The 15,215-nt window shown below is 38.9% G+C and overlaps 1 protein-coding gene across 1 annotated transcript in view; it reads left to right on the top strand.

Moving 5' to 3' along the window:
* The window catches only part of LOC128948955 (type II inositol 3,4-bisphosphate 4-phosphatase-like), an 88,154-nt gene that overhangs the window by 19,044 nt on the left and 53,895 nt on the right, over positions 1-15,215 (top strand). The window contains exon 4 of the mRNA XM_054293712.1: positions 2,730-2,838. Coding sequence (XP_054149687.1) covers positions 2,730-2,838 — 109 coding nt within the window. The remainder of the gene's footprint in view (positions 1-2,729; positions 2,839-15,215) is intronic.

The following is a 15,215-nucleotide window of genomic DNA, read 5'->3' on the forward strand; positions in this document are numbered from 1 at the left end:
AACTACAAACACAGAAATTACATTCTGATACGGTTTTTGCCTTATTAATACACTCTGCATCTAAGATTGTAAAACAGGAAATAAAAACAGTGGTAAATTTCCTGTTTTGTACTGTGTGAGTATACATCCACTTCTAAATTGGGACACAGGGACTTCCAATTATCTGTTAGATACTTGTTGGTTCAATATTTTGTTATTTGTTTTACTAAAAAACTGTGCCTCCAAATATTTCAACAAGATGGGGATTTATAGTGACATAATGTGATAACACAGATTTTAATTTAATGTTTTCAAGTTAATTAATTAACTGAAAAGGATTTTTAGGTTTGTAATGGGGGCCAGAAGCTTAACGTTGTCTTTTCAACAAAACCTCTTTGTGAACAGGACACTGTTCTATTTGCTAAATAAAAAGAGAATTTGAGTGAAATCTGTGACTTACTTAAGCACCCACAACTTTTACAGTACTGGAGTTTTGTTTTGCTTTTTAATGAATTTTCTCCCTTCTTCTCCAAAACCATTTTGCTTTGCACACATCATTAATTGATAATCAAAAAGAGTACAGGAAGAGATAAATGTTAGAATTGTTCTAGTTGTCTTCCAAATTTGGATCTTCAAATTATAAAACTCTGCCTCTGTTAGTTAACTGATGTTCTTCCCTGTGTCTTGTATTAGATATATGCAGGCTAAGCAGTTTGCAGCAATTGCTAATTGATCTGGAATAGGCAGCACTTCGATATGAAGTTGGTCTTTCTCAGCTCATGCTTTGCTTGGCATATATCAAAGGACACCTGGAATATAACCAGGAGAATGATACTGGAAGGGGAAGAATAAAAATTCATGGAGGTGGCATTTAAACAAGCTAATGATCCATGGAGGTGTCATTAGCCCTTACACTATCAGATATCTTAATTTTGGGAATGCAAGATAGGTTTTTATCCCATCTATTGTATATACACATTGGTATGTGGGTTTTTTTGTGTTTGACATGTATAATAATAGGTTTGCTTTTCCTGAACTTTTGTTTGGGTTGTCATTGAGTACTGAAATGGAAGAGAAAGTGTGCTTAAGCTTTCAGTAGGAGTAGCTTTGAGGAAAAATACTGTTTTCCTATGGGTCAATGGTATCCTTATCCATTTGATAAACCCCACATTGTGCTCTGTTCATCATACTAGAGAACTTAAATCTGTATATTGACATAGCTTTGCTTTTGTTTCTGTTTGCAATATGTGCTTGTTTTAAATAGATTTGGTGAACTGAAGTGGTTTTTGTTTTGCATCTGGCCAGTTTAAGACACTGACTGCCTCCTCCTCCTCCTTATTGTCAAGTATCAGTGGAGTCCTAATAGCTGAAGAATATGTATTAGTGATAATCTGTATAAAGACCTAAAAGAATGGGCTATTTAAGAACCTTGAGGCTCACCTTAGGCAAATGAAATTATGTCACTTCTCCTTTTAAGTGGATATTGAAGAGTCACCAACTCATTAGAGCTCAAATCAATTTGAGCAAATGTGTTCTGAGATTCAGCTCAGGAAGTAAGGCATAGTTCATTAACTGTGAATCATTTGTACAGTGCTCATGCTTCTGGGCATATTTATCATCACAATGCAAGTTCTATTTTAGGAGAGGTCTAGATTTTAATTTACATGGGAAACTTCTTTGAGGAATAAAACAGTTCTCAAAAAACATCCTGTAACGTTTCCTTTAGAAATGCATTTTAAAGATGAGGCATTCGGAACTGCACTTTTGTACCTCCAGTAAGTTCAGGTACAAAACAGGTACTTACTGTAAATGTAAATTTTTAAACTTAGAAAAAAATAGTTATGTGGTGTGGGATGTAATTAAATCTTCATCTCCACCCTGAGAATCAATCACAAGCTCTTTGAAAAATGATGTTTCACCTCCAGTTCTGTAAGCATATATCCACAAAAAGAATTCATCCCCTATGTCATAAGGCACCAGGTATATACAGAAAGAGACAACAGATTGTTTTCTCAGCAAGCATTTCATTAGTATGATTTATTTCCTATTCTGGTAGCTTCTCAACTGACTTTGTGTTTATAAACATATATAAGAAGTGTATATCCTAGAGCAGGGCTCACCAATTCAGCATTAAACACCATTATATCTGAAAGTACAGTAGCATTACATCCGAACAAATTCAAGCTAGAAAAGGAATAGGGATTTTTACTAGTCTAATTGACTTCTCTGGGAATGCAGTGAGTTTGTTGTCATTTGAAATCTTTTAATCAAGATTAGATGCCTAAACAAAGAGATGCCTTCACTCAACCAAGAGACAAGCTTGATGCAGGAATTATTAGCTGTGATTCAGTAGTCTCTATTATTCAGTCAGAATATTCCATCAAAATGGTCTCTTTTGACTCTAAAATGCTTGAACATGACTACAAGTTAAATAATGAAAGGGGCAATAGAGTGGAATACGCAATGGGCCAATTTACTTGTCAGCTTTGTAAACTGCAGAGCTGGAATATTCTTCTACTCAGTGGCACATAATTTACATATAGCCATAAATCAAATGAACTTTTTAAAGTGTGCAGTGGCTGTATAGAAAGATTGATTAGCTCTTGGGCCTTCTTGGGACATGGATTATCAATTATTCCCTGGAAATTATATAGACTTGTCCTTACTTTTTGTGGAATAGATGTCATAGTGTTTCCATGATTTAGGGATAGAAGCATTCAGATGTCTGTGTTCCTCTGTTCCCATTCCAGATGCTCTGTATGATGTTATCACTGTGGGAGCCCCAGAAGCACATTTCCAAGGATTTAAGAATGGTGGTCTCCGGAAACTGCTGAGTAAATTTGAGGCTGAAAGACGAAAGTAAGTATTCTTTCCAGCAGCTGGGAAAATACCATTAAGGTTGCATTAAAATGCTATAAGCTCACTGAATAACAAAACAGTTTATCCTGCTGAATGAATGGAAGATTAAAATCTGGTAGGATTGAACACTGCATTCATAAAATATTCCCCTTTTTTCCCCTGCTTTGATGAAAATTGAAACACGCTCTACTTCTTGTGTTAAGACCAATTTTGAGTAAACACAGGAAATTACCTCAAGCTGTGCTGCAGGGTGTTCAGGTTGGGAGGATTTCTTCATGTAAAGGGTTTTTGTGCATTGGGACTTGTGGTGGAGTCATCATCCCTGGAAGTGCTCAAGAAAAGGCAGGACTCGGCACTCGGTGCTGCGGTTTAGTTGATATGGGGGTTGTTCTGTCAAAGGTTGGACTCGATGATCTTGGAGGTCCTCTGCAACCTTAATGGTTCAAAATTATGATTTTTTTTCCTTGTATTTTAGGAAGCTGGAGGTATATCAGTACTTGAAAACCTGCTGTTCAGAATGAGCGATCTCTTTGGCAATTCTTGTGCTAAGAGGAATGTATCTGTAGACAATTTTTAAATACAGAAATTGTAACTTAAGGTAGCAGCTTTATTTCTGACAGGCCTGGGTGTATGCTAAGGTAGAAGTATTTTTAGTACGCTGTGAAAAAACAAACTACTCTTATTTTTCAGAAAGCCAAAATAAGACTAATCAAAAATAAAGGTTTCAGTTTATTGTGGAGCTCAAATGCTTTGTTCACTGTTGAACATGCGCCAAAGTGTTAGTCACATCTTTTCCTAAGAATTGGATGTATTTGTGTTTGTTGCTGTGGCTGTTCAGATTTTTTCAGTAGTTGTGACTGCTCAGTGCTCCAGCTGATGGTGCCAACTGCAGTGTTACAGCATTCCAAAGGGAAAGCAGGGAGGGAGTGCTCTGATCTAAATTACCATGACAGTCCACAGCAAATTAATTCCATTATAGTCAATGCTCAAAAAAGTTTCATGGATAAAATATCATAGAGAATAAAAGGGAAATTATTCAATTCTTCTGTTGACTTCTAGGTTGAATAGGAGCTGGCATTAATATTAACATCAAACAAAACCCAGCAGATCTAGTTGCTTTGAAAGCTGTATTATTGAGGGGGTCTTGCTTGCCCTACACAGTATAAAAACCCTGTTAAATCTTCAAAAAGCTTTCATTTCCCTGACCACCTCTGATGCTGAAACCTGCCAATGAAACACGTACATCTGTTGGAATCCATAAGGTTAGAGGGTTTTTAGGAAATGGTTAAAAAAGGTATAGGCCTCAGACTGAAGTTTTGTTAGCATTGCAAATGTAAGCAGAAAAGTTTCCCATACAAGCAGAAAAGTTTCCCAAGCAGTAGACGTGACAAATAACAATAGATCTCTGTAGAATTGGTTTTAGGATGGCAACAAGGTTATTTAATGTATATCTTTAGAAGGTTAGCATGAATAGAGCTCTGTTCATTGTCTCTTATGAACCAGTCTTTGTTTTAGCTACGATTACGTATACTTTGTGGGATTGGATAGAATGCTTGTCAATATGTGTTTTCTGTGTGTGATTGGCTGAATTCTAGATTGAGATGATTTTATGTATTGCTGTATGAGCCCTCTTGGGGGAGATTTTTTTTGGGGTGGATCAGTGAGCTGTCATGTCTCCTTCTTGTATTATGAGACTGATGTGCTGGAAATAAAATCAAAAAATCTCTTCACTGGTCTGTTTACAATGTTATCCATATTTGGATATTTTGCCGCGGCCTAGTGGGTTCCTTTTTTAAGACGTGGGTTCCTGACACAATTGGACTTATATCTACCCATCCCCCGACAAATGGTGCCCCGTCCGAGGACGTAGAATAGAAGAAAAAAGAAAAATCGTGGATGTACCAGCCACGGAGACCCAAGTGTTAACAAGGAGGACACTGTATCATCTCTCCCGCCGAAGCCAAGAAAATTGTAAGTAACTATTTCGGGAGAGCGCTTGGGTGACGTTGGGAGCAAATATAGAGAAAAAGAAAAATTATTAAAAGAACACAAAAATGGGAACGAATTTATCAAAAGTTGAATGGGATATTTTTCATCAATTAGAGACAATGTTACAAGAAAAAGGTCACTCTGAAATTTCAAAAACTGAGCTTAAAAACTTACTTATCTGGGTTAAGGCGAATACGCAAGATTTGAATTTGCAGTCTGCTTTTACTTTTCATTTTTGGGATCAGATAAACTGGAGAATCTATAATCTAGTTTCTCTCAAAAAAGATGAAAGCTTAAGAGAACTTTTGCCAATTTGTAGAGCTCTGTTGGAGTGTTTTAAACAAACTGATAATAATAAGATCAACTTGGACTCAGAAAACAAAGCTTCTGGCTCTGCCTCTTTAAATTCCAGTAAACCGGAGATTGCGTGTGTATCGGAGAATGTAACAAGTGTTGTTTCAAATGTTGACACTAATGCTTTGAACTCTGTTGAACAAAATCTTTCTTCTCTTTCGCTGGGAAAAAATGAGACTCTTTCGGACTTTTCTTCGCGTTGTTCTGTTAATGTAAAAATATGTGACTCTTGTAAGGGGAATGGGACAAAGTGTGTAAAAGATGAGAATGAAAAAGTGATTGTACTTCCTAAAATTGTTTGCACAGGGACACTGAAACCTGAATGGGATTCTGTTGGGCCTGGGGTGGAGGCTGAAGTGACTGCTTCCACTCGGGAAATTGCGGTTCCAGGGAACTCTTTTTCAGTTAAGCAAAAATATGGTTGTTCTGGTGGTTGTCAATCTAAAGATACAGAGAAAGAGAAACTGGTTTTAATTCAAAGGGTGGAGTCCTTTGAAAGGATGGATAACTCTCAAAAACCTGAAAAAACACGGGTTGAGTTTTTAAGATGCCATGATCCTAATTCTTGTACTTTAAAACAAAACAATGTAAGTTTAAAACCTGGATTTGGGGACTCCCAAGCTGAGTTTTTCTTGGCAGGGAGACAATGTGAAACTTGTAGTAAAGTATCGAACTCAAGGTTAAATGGCACTGTTCCCAGAAGAAAGGAACACGCCTCTGTCCTGGCCCCTTTGGGTCGGGCTTCAGAGGAGGCGTGTTGTTTGTGGGAGTCCACCCTCCCGGCCCCTTTGGGCCGGGCTTCGGAGGAGGCGTGTTGTTTGCGGGAGTCCACCCCTGCCTTTTATGGCCGAGTTCCCAGAACTGGCCGAGTTCCCAGAACTGGCCGAGTTCCCGGAGTTGGCAGAATTCCTGGACAAGAGTACAGTGTCCCTGTCAGGAATTTGGAAGTGACCAGAGTGCCTGAAAGGTTTGGATTTAGTGATTTTTCAGAATCAGAAAATGTATTGGTTAGAAGTAAAGGTCAATCTGTCATTGATCGAAGCGACAATTTTGATTTTCCATTGAATTTACCTGATTGGTCATACATTAATCGGAAACTAGAAAAAGATTCGGATTTAAGGGAACAATATCTTGCTTTACCAGTAAAATATGGAAGAAATGATAGAAATCCAAAATATGAAAGACTTGATCATCATGATATAAAGGAGTTGCGACAGGCTTTGAAAGAGAGTGGATTCTCTTCTTCCTATTTTAACAGTGTGTTGAAAAATACTTTTAACTCTTATGATTTAGTTCCTGCTGATTGCAGGAATGTGGCTTCTCTGATCTTAACCAATTCACAGTACCTACTATGGGAAATACAATGGAAAAAACTACTTAACAAGTTGGTTGAAGGATATGCAAATACTGATTATGCTAATCTAGATGTTGCTCAATTAGCTGGTGATTCACCTTACAATAGGCCTGAAAATCAAGCAGCTGAACTGCCTCGGCCTGTGTTAACAGACATTAAGGATGCTGCTAGAAAGGCCTTGCTTTCACTTGAGCCTGCTGGCTCACACTTGAATTCTTATCCACTGATCAGACAAGGTGAAACTGAATCTTATGGTTCCTTTTTGGATAGATTAACTCAAGCAGTTGAAAGGCAATGTCCAGATGAACAAGCCCGCTCTTATATCATTCAAAATCTTGCTTCTGTAAATGCTAATAATGAATGTAGAAAAATTATTTTAGCTTTGCCTGATCAGCCTCCAACAATTACACAGATGCTAACAGCTTGCAGTAGACTTGTGGGTTCACAAAATGCTGTAAATTCACAGGTCAATGCTTTGGAAAAAACACTGGAACACAATTTGACACAACGAATGGATAAAATTGAAAAGCTTTTAGAAAAACATTGGGAAAATTCTGTTAATGCTGTAAAAGTAGATTCTAATAAAAAGCCTGTCTGCTTTGGTTGTGGTAAATTAGGACACCTTAAAAAGGATTGTCGTGGGACATCAAATCAAATTTCTATTTGCCCTCGATGCCGAAAAGGAAGGCATCTTGCTAAATTCTGTCACTCACTATTTGATATCAATGGCAACCCCCTGTCTTTAAACTTCAGAAACAGCGCGTTCCACCGCGCTCAGACACAAATGGTGGCACCCACTGGCAATCAGATCTCAGACCAAGTGATGATGACACGTCAGCCATTTGTCTCTCAACCAGCACAACCTCGAATGATCCCAGCTCAGCAATTCCAAACACAAGGGTGGAATTGTGTTCCTCAAAACTAATTCATCTTTTAAATAATTTTTGCTGGGTGAATATTCCCACTGGGCTGATCAATTCTTGTCAACAAGGACAAGATTTTTTAATTTTGGGCAAAGCAAATAACAAATTACTGGGACTGTCAATCTTTCCTACTATTGTTTCAGTAAATCATAATGAGGAGCTGATGATTTTAGCTCTTGCATTTGATGTTCCTGTGGTAATTCCACCAAAAACACCTATTGCTATTGCATTTCTGACATCTGAAAATGGGTCTCCCAACATCTCAGATCCAGAGGTTTTCTGGGTGCAATGTTTGAATCGTGACCGTCCACAATTAACTTGTAGTCTGACTCACTGTGGTAGAACAATTCATGTTACAGGAATGCCTGATACTGGTGCAGATGTCACTGTGATTTCTCACATGTTTTGGCCCAATGACTGGGGATTAGTAGCTCCTTCAGGTTCTCTTTCAGGGATTGGAGGTGCTACTGTGTGTATGCAAAGTGCATCCATGATTGACATTACAGGTCCTGAAGGAAAGACTGCTACGGTGCGTCCTTTTGTTGTTCAGAAGCCTCTCACCGTTTGGGGGAGAGACGTCCTGTCCCAATGGGGAGCAAGATTGGAAGTGGGCCTGTAATGAAAGCTTCATCGAAACCTGCTACTCTGAAGCTCACCTGGAAAACTGATCATCCTGTGTGGGTCGATCAATGGCCTTTGACGGAAACAAAGTTGAACATTCTTAACAAACTGGTAAAAGAACAATTACAGCAAGATCACATCACTCCCACGAACAGTCCCTGGAACTCTCCAGTTTTCATCATCCACAAGAAGACATCTAATTCCTGGAGGTTGCTACATGACCTGAGGAAAATCAATGAAGTAATTGAAGACATGGGCCCTCTTCAACCTGGACTTCCTTCTTTGCCCATGATCCCAAGGCATTGGCCTCTCGTTGTAATTGATTTAAAGGACTGTTTTTTCCACATTCCACTTCACCCTGATGACGCTCCAAGATTTGCTTTTTCAGTCCCCGTCATCAACCGAAGTGAACCCGTTCGAAGATACCACTGGAAATCGCTTCCACAAGGAATGAAAAATTCGCCTGTGATTTGTCAACATTTCGTTGCCCAAGCTTTGCATCCTGCTCGTCAGAAGTTTCCAAGATCCATGATTCTACACTATATGGATGACCTTCTCATCACAGCTTCTACACAGGAAGAGTTGGAAGAAACTCGAGACTGTGTTGTTGCTGAAATTCAAAAGGCTGGACTTGACATTTCTACAACTAAACTCCAAGGATACAACAAAGATTCAAGACTGAGACATCAATTCTTCAAAAAAAGACCATCAACTCTTCAAAGAAGATAGCCTCATCACTGGACTTTGACTGTGGTTTGAGTTTTCAGCTTTTCCCTCAACCTCTTAATTTGGTCACAGATTTTGCTTATGTTGCTAATGTTAATGTTCAATTTTAAAAGATGTTAGTAATGAAACTTTACATCGTTGGCTTTCATGTCTTTTTACAACTTTGCAAAATTCCCTGAACTAATCCATATTTTGTTTCTCACATTAGGGTATTCATGTTTCCATAGACACATTCTCTGGTGCAGTTTTCGCTTCCCTTCACACAGGTGAAACTGGCAGCCATGCCTGTCATCATTTCCTGCAAGCTTTTGCTTCATTGGGCGTACCCCAAGAAGTAAAAACTGACAACGGTCCTGCATACATATCTCAAAAATTGGCCACATTTTTAAATGAATGGGGTGTTCGACACATTTCTGGTATTCCCCACTCTCCCACAAGCCAAGCAATCATTGAAAGAACACATCAAACCCTAAAACACATATTAGATCAACAGAGAGGGGGAACGGAGAGCACCCCACAGATGAGACTGAGTAAGGCTCTGTACGTTTTTCAAGTGAAGGTCCATTTTGATTAATAATTTGGGGAAAGGGTATGCTTCTATCTCCACAGGTGCTGGAATTAAGTGGGTTCCTGCCAAAAACGTCAAACCATATCGCACTTCAGAACCTGTTGTCGAATCCAGAACCGAGGAAGCAAGTACGCAGACGTGAACCGAATCGAAGGATCCTGGGTCTCGCCTGACGCCTCTTGTGCCTGACGTTCTTTGTGCATCGGTGGAACCCATGAACTCTGATTTTGTGCCAATGTTATTCATGAGTATACTAATTGAATGCTGAATGTTTGCTTTACAAAATTAATATTTGGCTGAAAACTTAGGTTGTTGTTTTTGCATAGAAAGAATTTTGCCAAAACTTAGTTCTTGAAAGAGATGGGGAAAAATCAAATGGTATACTTGTTTTGCTTGATTTTAATTGTTTTTTGTCGTGCAGATCTGCCTGTGGATCAACCGAAAACGAATGTTTGGGTGACCTTAGCCAAGGCTGCTAGATCGGATACTATATGTCTGTCTAATTCGGAACCAGAAAAGCCTTTTTCAACCTGTCTGGTTGGTGTGCCAGTGAAAGAGTTGCCTTTGATCAAAAAACAATCTAATGGTAAACCAGGTGGAATTGACAATGGAAACAGTCCTTCCTTCAATTGGAACATTTGGTCCAAAAAACTCCTTAGGGCAGCATCTGAATCTCAAGAATTGGAAATCCTTGGTTCTTTGACCATGGATTTTTGTTTTACTTTCATGACTCGTGCCTGGCGAAAAGGTGATCCCCCAAAGTTCAGTGTTACCCCTCATTATTTTGCATATAAAAATTTGAGTTTTTGGTGTAATGTTTCAAACAGTTGGGATGTGTTTCCGGAGACGGATCAATATCCACGGCAATTGCCGAAAGGGTATTGGTTCATCTGTGGAGACAGAGCTTGGCAAGGCATTCCAGCTCACCTTGAAGGTGGCCCTTGTAGCATTGGTATGCTCACCATAATTGCTCCCACTGCCAAAGCAGTGATGAAAAAGAAACAAAGGAGAACGAGAGCTGTTCCTCATTATGATGAGAACTGTCAGAGTGATTTTATGCCTTGGAATGCCGCCAGAAGGGTTTCAGCAGGTATATTTTTACCACAATTGGCTTCAGCAGTGGCATTGAGACAATTAGATCGAGTTGGATGTTGGCTGAGCAAACAAGCTAATGCCACATCCTCCGCAATCAGTGATATGTTGACCGATGTTGATAGTATTAGACATGCTACTCTTCAAAACAGAGCAGCCATTGATTTTCTTTTACTGGCGCAAGGACATGGTTGTGAGGAATTTGAAGGATTGTGTTGTATGAATTTGTCTGATCATTCTGAATCCATTCACAAAAGCATTCAAAAATTAAAGGATCTGACAGCCCAAATTAAAGAAGATGGAGGTTCTTGGTTGGATGATTTGTTTCAAAATTGGAATTTTGCACCTTGGCTAAGGCAACTTTGCAAGATAGGTCTTTACGTATTAGGTGTTTTAATACTGATATTGATAGTGGTGCCTTGTTTACTCTGTTGTGTTCGGCGAATGATGAACAAAACAGTCCGAGAAGTTTTTGTCATTCAAGCAGGAGAATTAGGAAGTAGAAGCACGGAGAGTGTACGAAATCTTACGAAAGCAGTAGATGAAGGTATTGACATGAACGAAGGTTTTGAATTAAGGCCTTGGAATCGACCAGAGTTTTTTGAACGATAACTTGTGACTGTTGCCGAACGTGAATCATACCTCTTTCAAGAATTAGGTTTTCACAGCATTAAGTTGCTGTGCCGTAATATAGCAATACTTCAGTTTAGTCAAAATAGGTCTTCAACAGATAATAAGCAGAAATTTTGCAATAGAGCTATGAAACGCAAGTAGTAAGCGACAAGAAAATGAAAGTTTCTGTGTTTAACAGAGAGGGGGAAATGTTGGAATCCATAAGGTTAGAGGGTTTTTAGGAAATGGTTAAAAAAGGTATAGGCCTCAGACTGAAGTTTTGTTAGCATTGCAAATGTAAGCAGAAAAGTTTCCCATACAAGCAGAAAAGTTTCCCAAGCAGTAGACGTGACAAATAACAATAGATCTCTGTAGAATTGGTTTTAGGATGGCAACAAGGTTATTTAATGTATATCTTTAGAAGGTTAGCATGAATAGAGCTCTGTTCATTGTCTCTTATGAACCAGTCTTTGTTTTAGCTACGATTACGTATACTTTGTGGGATTGGATAGAATGCTTGTCAATATGTGTTTTCTGTGTGTGATTGGCTGAATTCTAGATTGAGATGATTTTATGTATTGCTGTGTGAGCCCTCTTGGGGGAGATTTTTTTGGGGTGGATCAGTGAGCTGTCATGTCTCCTTCTTGTATTATGAGACTGATGTGCTGGAAATAAAATCAAAAAATCTCTTCACTGGTCTGTTTACAATGTTATCCATATTTGGATATTTTGCCGCGGCCTAGTGGGTTCCTTTTTTAAGACGTGGGTTCCTGACACAATTGGACTTATATCTACCCATCCCCCGACATACATCATGTTGATCACATAAGACGCATCGAGAAACTCGGTGTTAATATTCTGCTGTCAGCAAACTGGTATGGGCAGCCTCATCCCCATCATATGAGGGCCTAGAAAGTACATGTTTTCTGTTGAAGAAAATGTCTGAAGACACTTCTTAAAGTATTTTCTCCTTTACTATCTGATTAATGCAGTTGCAATAGTGATTTGTGGGTTTTTATCATAAAAATTTATAACTGAAGCCGCTAGATATAAATAATATAATAGACATAATCCTTTAAAGTTATATGATATAAAGTAGCATTACAATTCTCACAGTGCTCACCTTTCAGAAAATGAACCATTTCTTACTACATTCTCAATCTTATAATGGACAAATTTATTTCACTCTGGCGACAACAGTGCTACTTTGCATGCACCTGTTTATTTTGCTGGATAAAGGTGTTTTGAGGACACCTTGTGTCCCCCGGGGCACCTTCTGCAATTTGAATTTCCTGTTTTATGATGGGGCTAGATTTTCTGAAGATTTTGTTGAAGGAAGAAGTGACACCTTGCGATATCAGTCAGAATACAGAACGAACAGGAAAAATGCAGATTCAGCAGCCGTTTTCTCTAGGCTAACTGAGCTGAAGACCTAATGCAGGACGTGGGAAGAGACTAGTTCTCAGCCAATCCTAGCAGCTGTCTAGATGTGACAGAATTGCCTTGCGTGTTTTTGACCTTCAGTCTGATTATTAGAGCAGTTTATCAAAATATTCAACAGTGTCAGCATATTGCAATATATTTCTTGCGCAGTCTTAGACTTGTGGAATTTGCAGACAAAGAGAAACAGTTATCTGGTAGCATTTGCAGTTGCAAAACAAAAACAAGACTGAGACATATGTTTTGTGAAAGTTTATCAAGCAGAAGAATGTGGAAAATGTGTATGTGAAGATAGTTCTGGCGTCTTTTCTATTACACAGAATATCAATCTTTGTGCAGACACAAAGGGAAAGTCCTGTATAATAATATTTACAAAAATGCAGTGGCTTTGCAATTCTTCTCTCATTTATTACCATCAGGAATGTCATATCCAATTTTTATAAAAGGCACATTATAAAAAAAAAATAGGACCTGAAATGAGAGCAAGAAAGGCTTTTCTTTTAAGTGAAAAGTTTCTGCTATGTGATCTGAAGAATGTCCATAAAGCAAGTTTAGGACTGAAATGACCGCTGACAGTCATGTGGTTATGGTTAATGATGGCGCCAATATATGGAAATGGTCAAGTGTGGTTTTATATGCTTAGTGAAAGCTTTCAAACTTTTCCCAGAAAGCATTATAATACAGTTTTCAAAAGGTACCCGAGTCATAATTTACATATGAGAGGTATGTTTTCATTATGCTGCTGCTATTCTGCACTGGACCTACCCATGCGGCCTTTACCCTAATGCAGAAGTTTCGTGCAGTTTGTGCCTTAGGACACCTGTGAAAAGTTTCTCTTCTGCTTAACAGTGCTTACATACCAGAGCTGCATGCAGCAGTAAGCTTTAAAAGTAGCTGCAGAGGAGGGAATGTCGCTTACTTGTGAGTGGGAATATCTGTTTGTGAAGGCTAAGGCCACAGAAAACCTCAGCTAGTCATACATGCAGCAGTGTGAACACAACAGTTAGAAACTTCAAACGTGTTGTTTCTGAAAAATAATTACACATTCTTCTAGGGGGATTGAGAAAGTTGCTCTCAAATTATGAGAGGAACTAAATATTTGAAGTTGTGTCGTGCTTTCTAGGGTTCTGAAAATGTTTAAATTGTCCAAATAATTACCAGTCTGGTAGTGCACTTCATTCTGAAGAGTCATTCTCTCTTCACTAATTCCTTTACTTAAAAGCTATGATTTACTTAATTGCAATGAGAACTGCCCACACCTTTGGTGTCACTGCCCTTTTTCTTACAAGTGGTGTCTGTAGCTTTTCTGCTGCAATATTCAGTGAAGCCTAGAGCTGTGGGAGATCAGTGAAAACTATCTAGGATTTAAAGACTGAGGGAAATCCCAGAAAGGAGTGAACTTGATAACAGCATTAGCCAGATTCAGCCTGCAAAAAGGACTTTTTGATAAAGGGAGGGAAAAGCCTGATGGGGAATTAGAGAAGTGTCAAGACTTTTAAGACTATGTCTTCACTGCAATTAACATAGACTGTTGCTCTTTGTCCCTGCCCTATCCACTGAGCCTGCTGCTTGAGGGTTCCAGTGGATGTAGTGCCAGATCTGACTCTGGAAGTCATCTCACTAACAGGCTCTCCACCTCAAAGGCAGAACTGTGGCAGTTTCTTGATTACTCAGAGGGACAGAGGTTTGCTTGTTTTTCCTAATTCATTAGGAGGGACAGTTTATATTATTCACTTTGCTGAAATACTCAGAATTATGACTTCTACTAGACATGGGTCTAGTAGACATGAGTAGCTCATGTAAGTTGGAGATGCGTCGTAATTTAGATGTGGCTGGTAGTAATGGCAGCTATATGCCATTAATCCTGATTGCTTCTACAAAGAATTGTATCTAGGAATGAAGACACTGGTGAAAGACAGAAAAATAGAATGGATATTGGGGAATAGAAAATTAGAATTGGGTATTGAGAGTATACTTCAGCAAAATATGTAAGCAAGAGCCTTCATTTTAAAACTGCTTGAAGCTATCCTTATTTGCCAGAATCATAGAAAATGCTGAATTGGAAGGGACTGATCAAGATTTAGTTTCTAATTTGTAGAAAACTAAAGAGAAGGAACTAGAATTCACTCAATAAAAGGCACAAAGGGGAACTGGGGGTAGGGAAGAGATCTGGACAAAGACTGAAATGAAAGCGAATGCATAAAGTTCAGAGGATTGAACAAGTGTCAGTATTTGGTCTTGGTATGCCAAATTAAGAAAGAAAGAAAGTGGTGAAATGGCTGAAGGGACTGAAATACTTCAGACAAAAAGGAGAGAAGGGAGATACAAACAGTACCAGCTGGGAGTAGCATGTACATTCCTCTGGCATTGGTGATGTGCCAGGAGGGGCTTGGGTTCTTTTTTTCCTGTTTTAATCTGAAGCTGAAGAAGATTTTGGTTAGTTTCTCTGAAAGACTAAACCAGGGCTTTATAAAAGGAAGGGTTACGTACCAGAGGTTCAGGTGAGGAGCTGTGGGCTGCAGGCAAGAGCCAGTGGGTGTGTGCATGCTGTCTGAAGTGGTGTTTGAGAACAGTGGTGTAAGAGGATATTGCATAATTTGTAGGGAGGAAAAGAAGAAAGAGGGATAGGAGAAGTCCTGCAAAATAATTGCAGTAGTTTGAACAGTGGACAGTAGGAAGTTTGCAGTGTGCATTTGTG

Source organism: Melozone crissalis, unplaced genomic scaffold (genome assembly GCF_028551555.1).
Source record: "Melozone crissalis strain CALT ecotype California unplaced genomic scaffold, PUWL_Pcris_2 ptg000184l_1, whole genome shotgun sequence".
Classification (NCBI taxonomy): domain Eukaryota; kingdom Metazoa; phylum Chordata; class Aves; order Passeriformes; family Passerellidae; genus Melozone; species Melozone crissalis.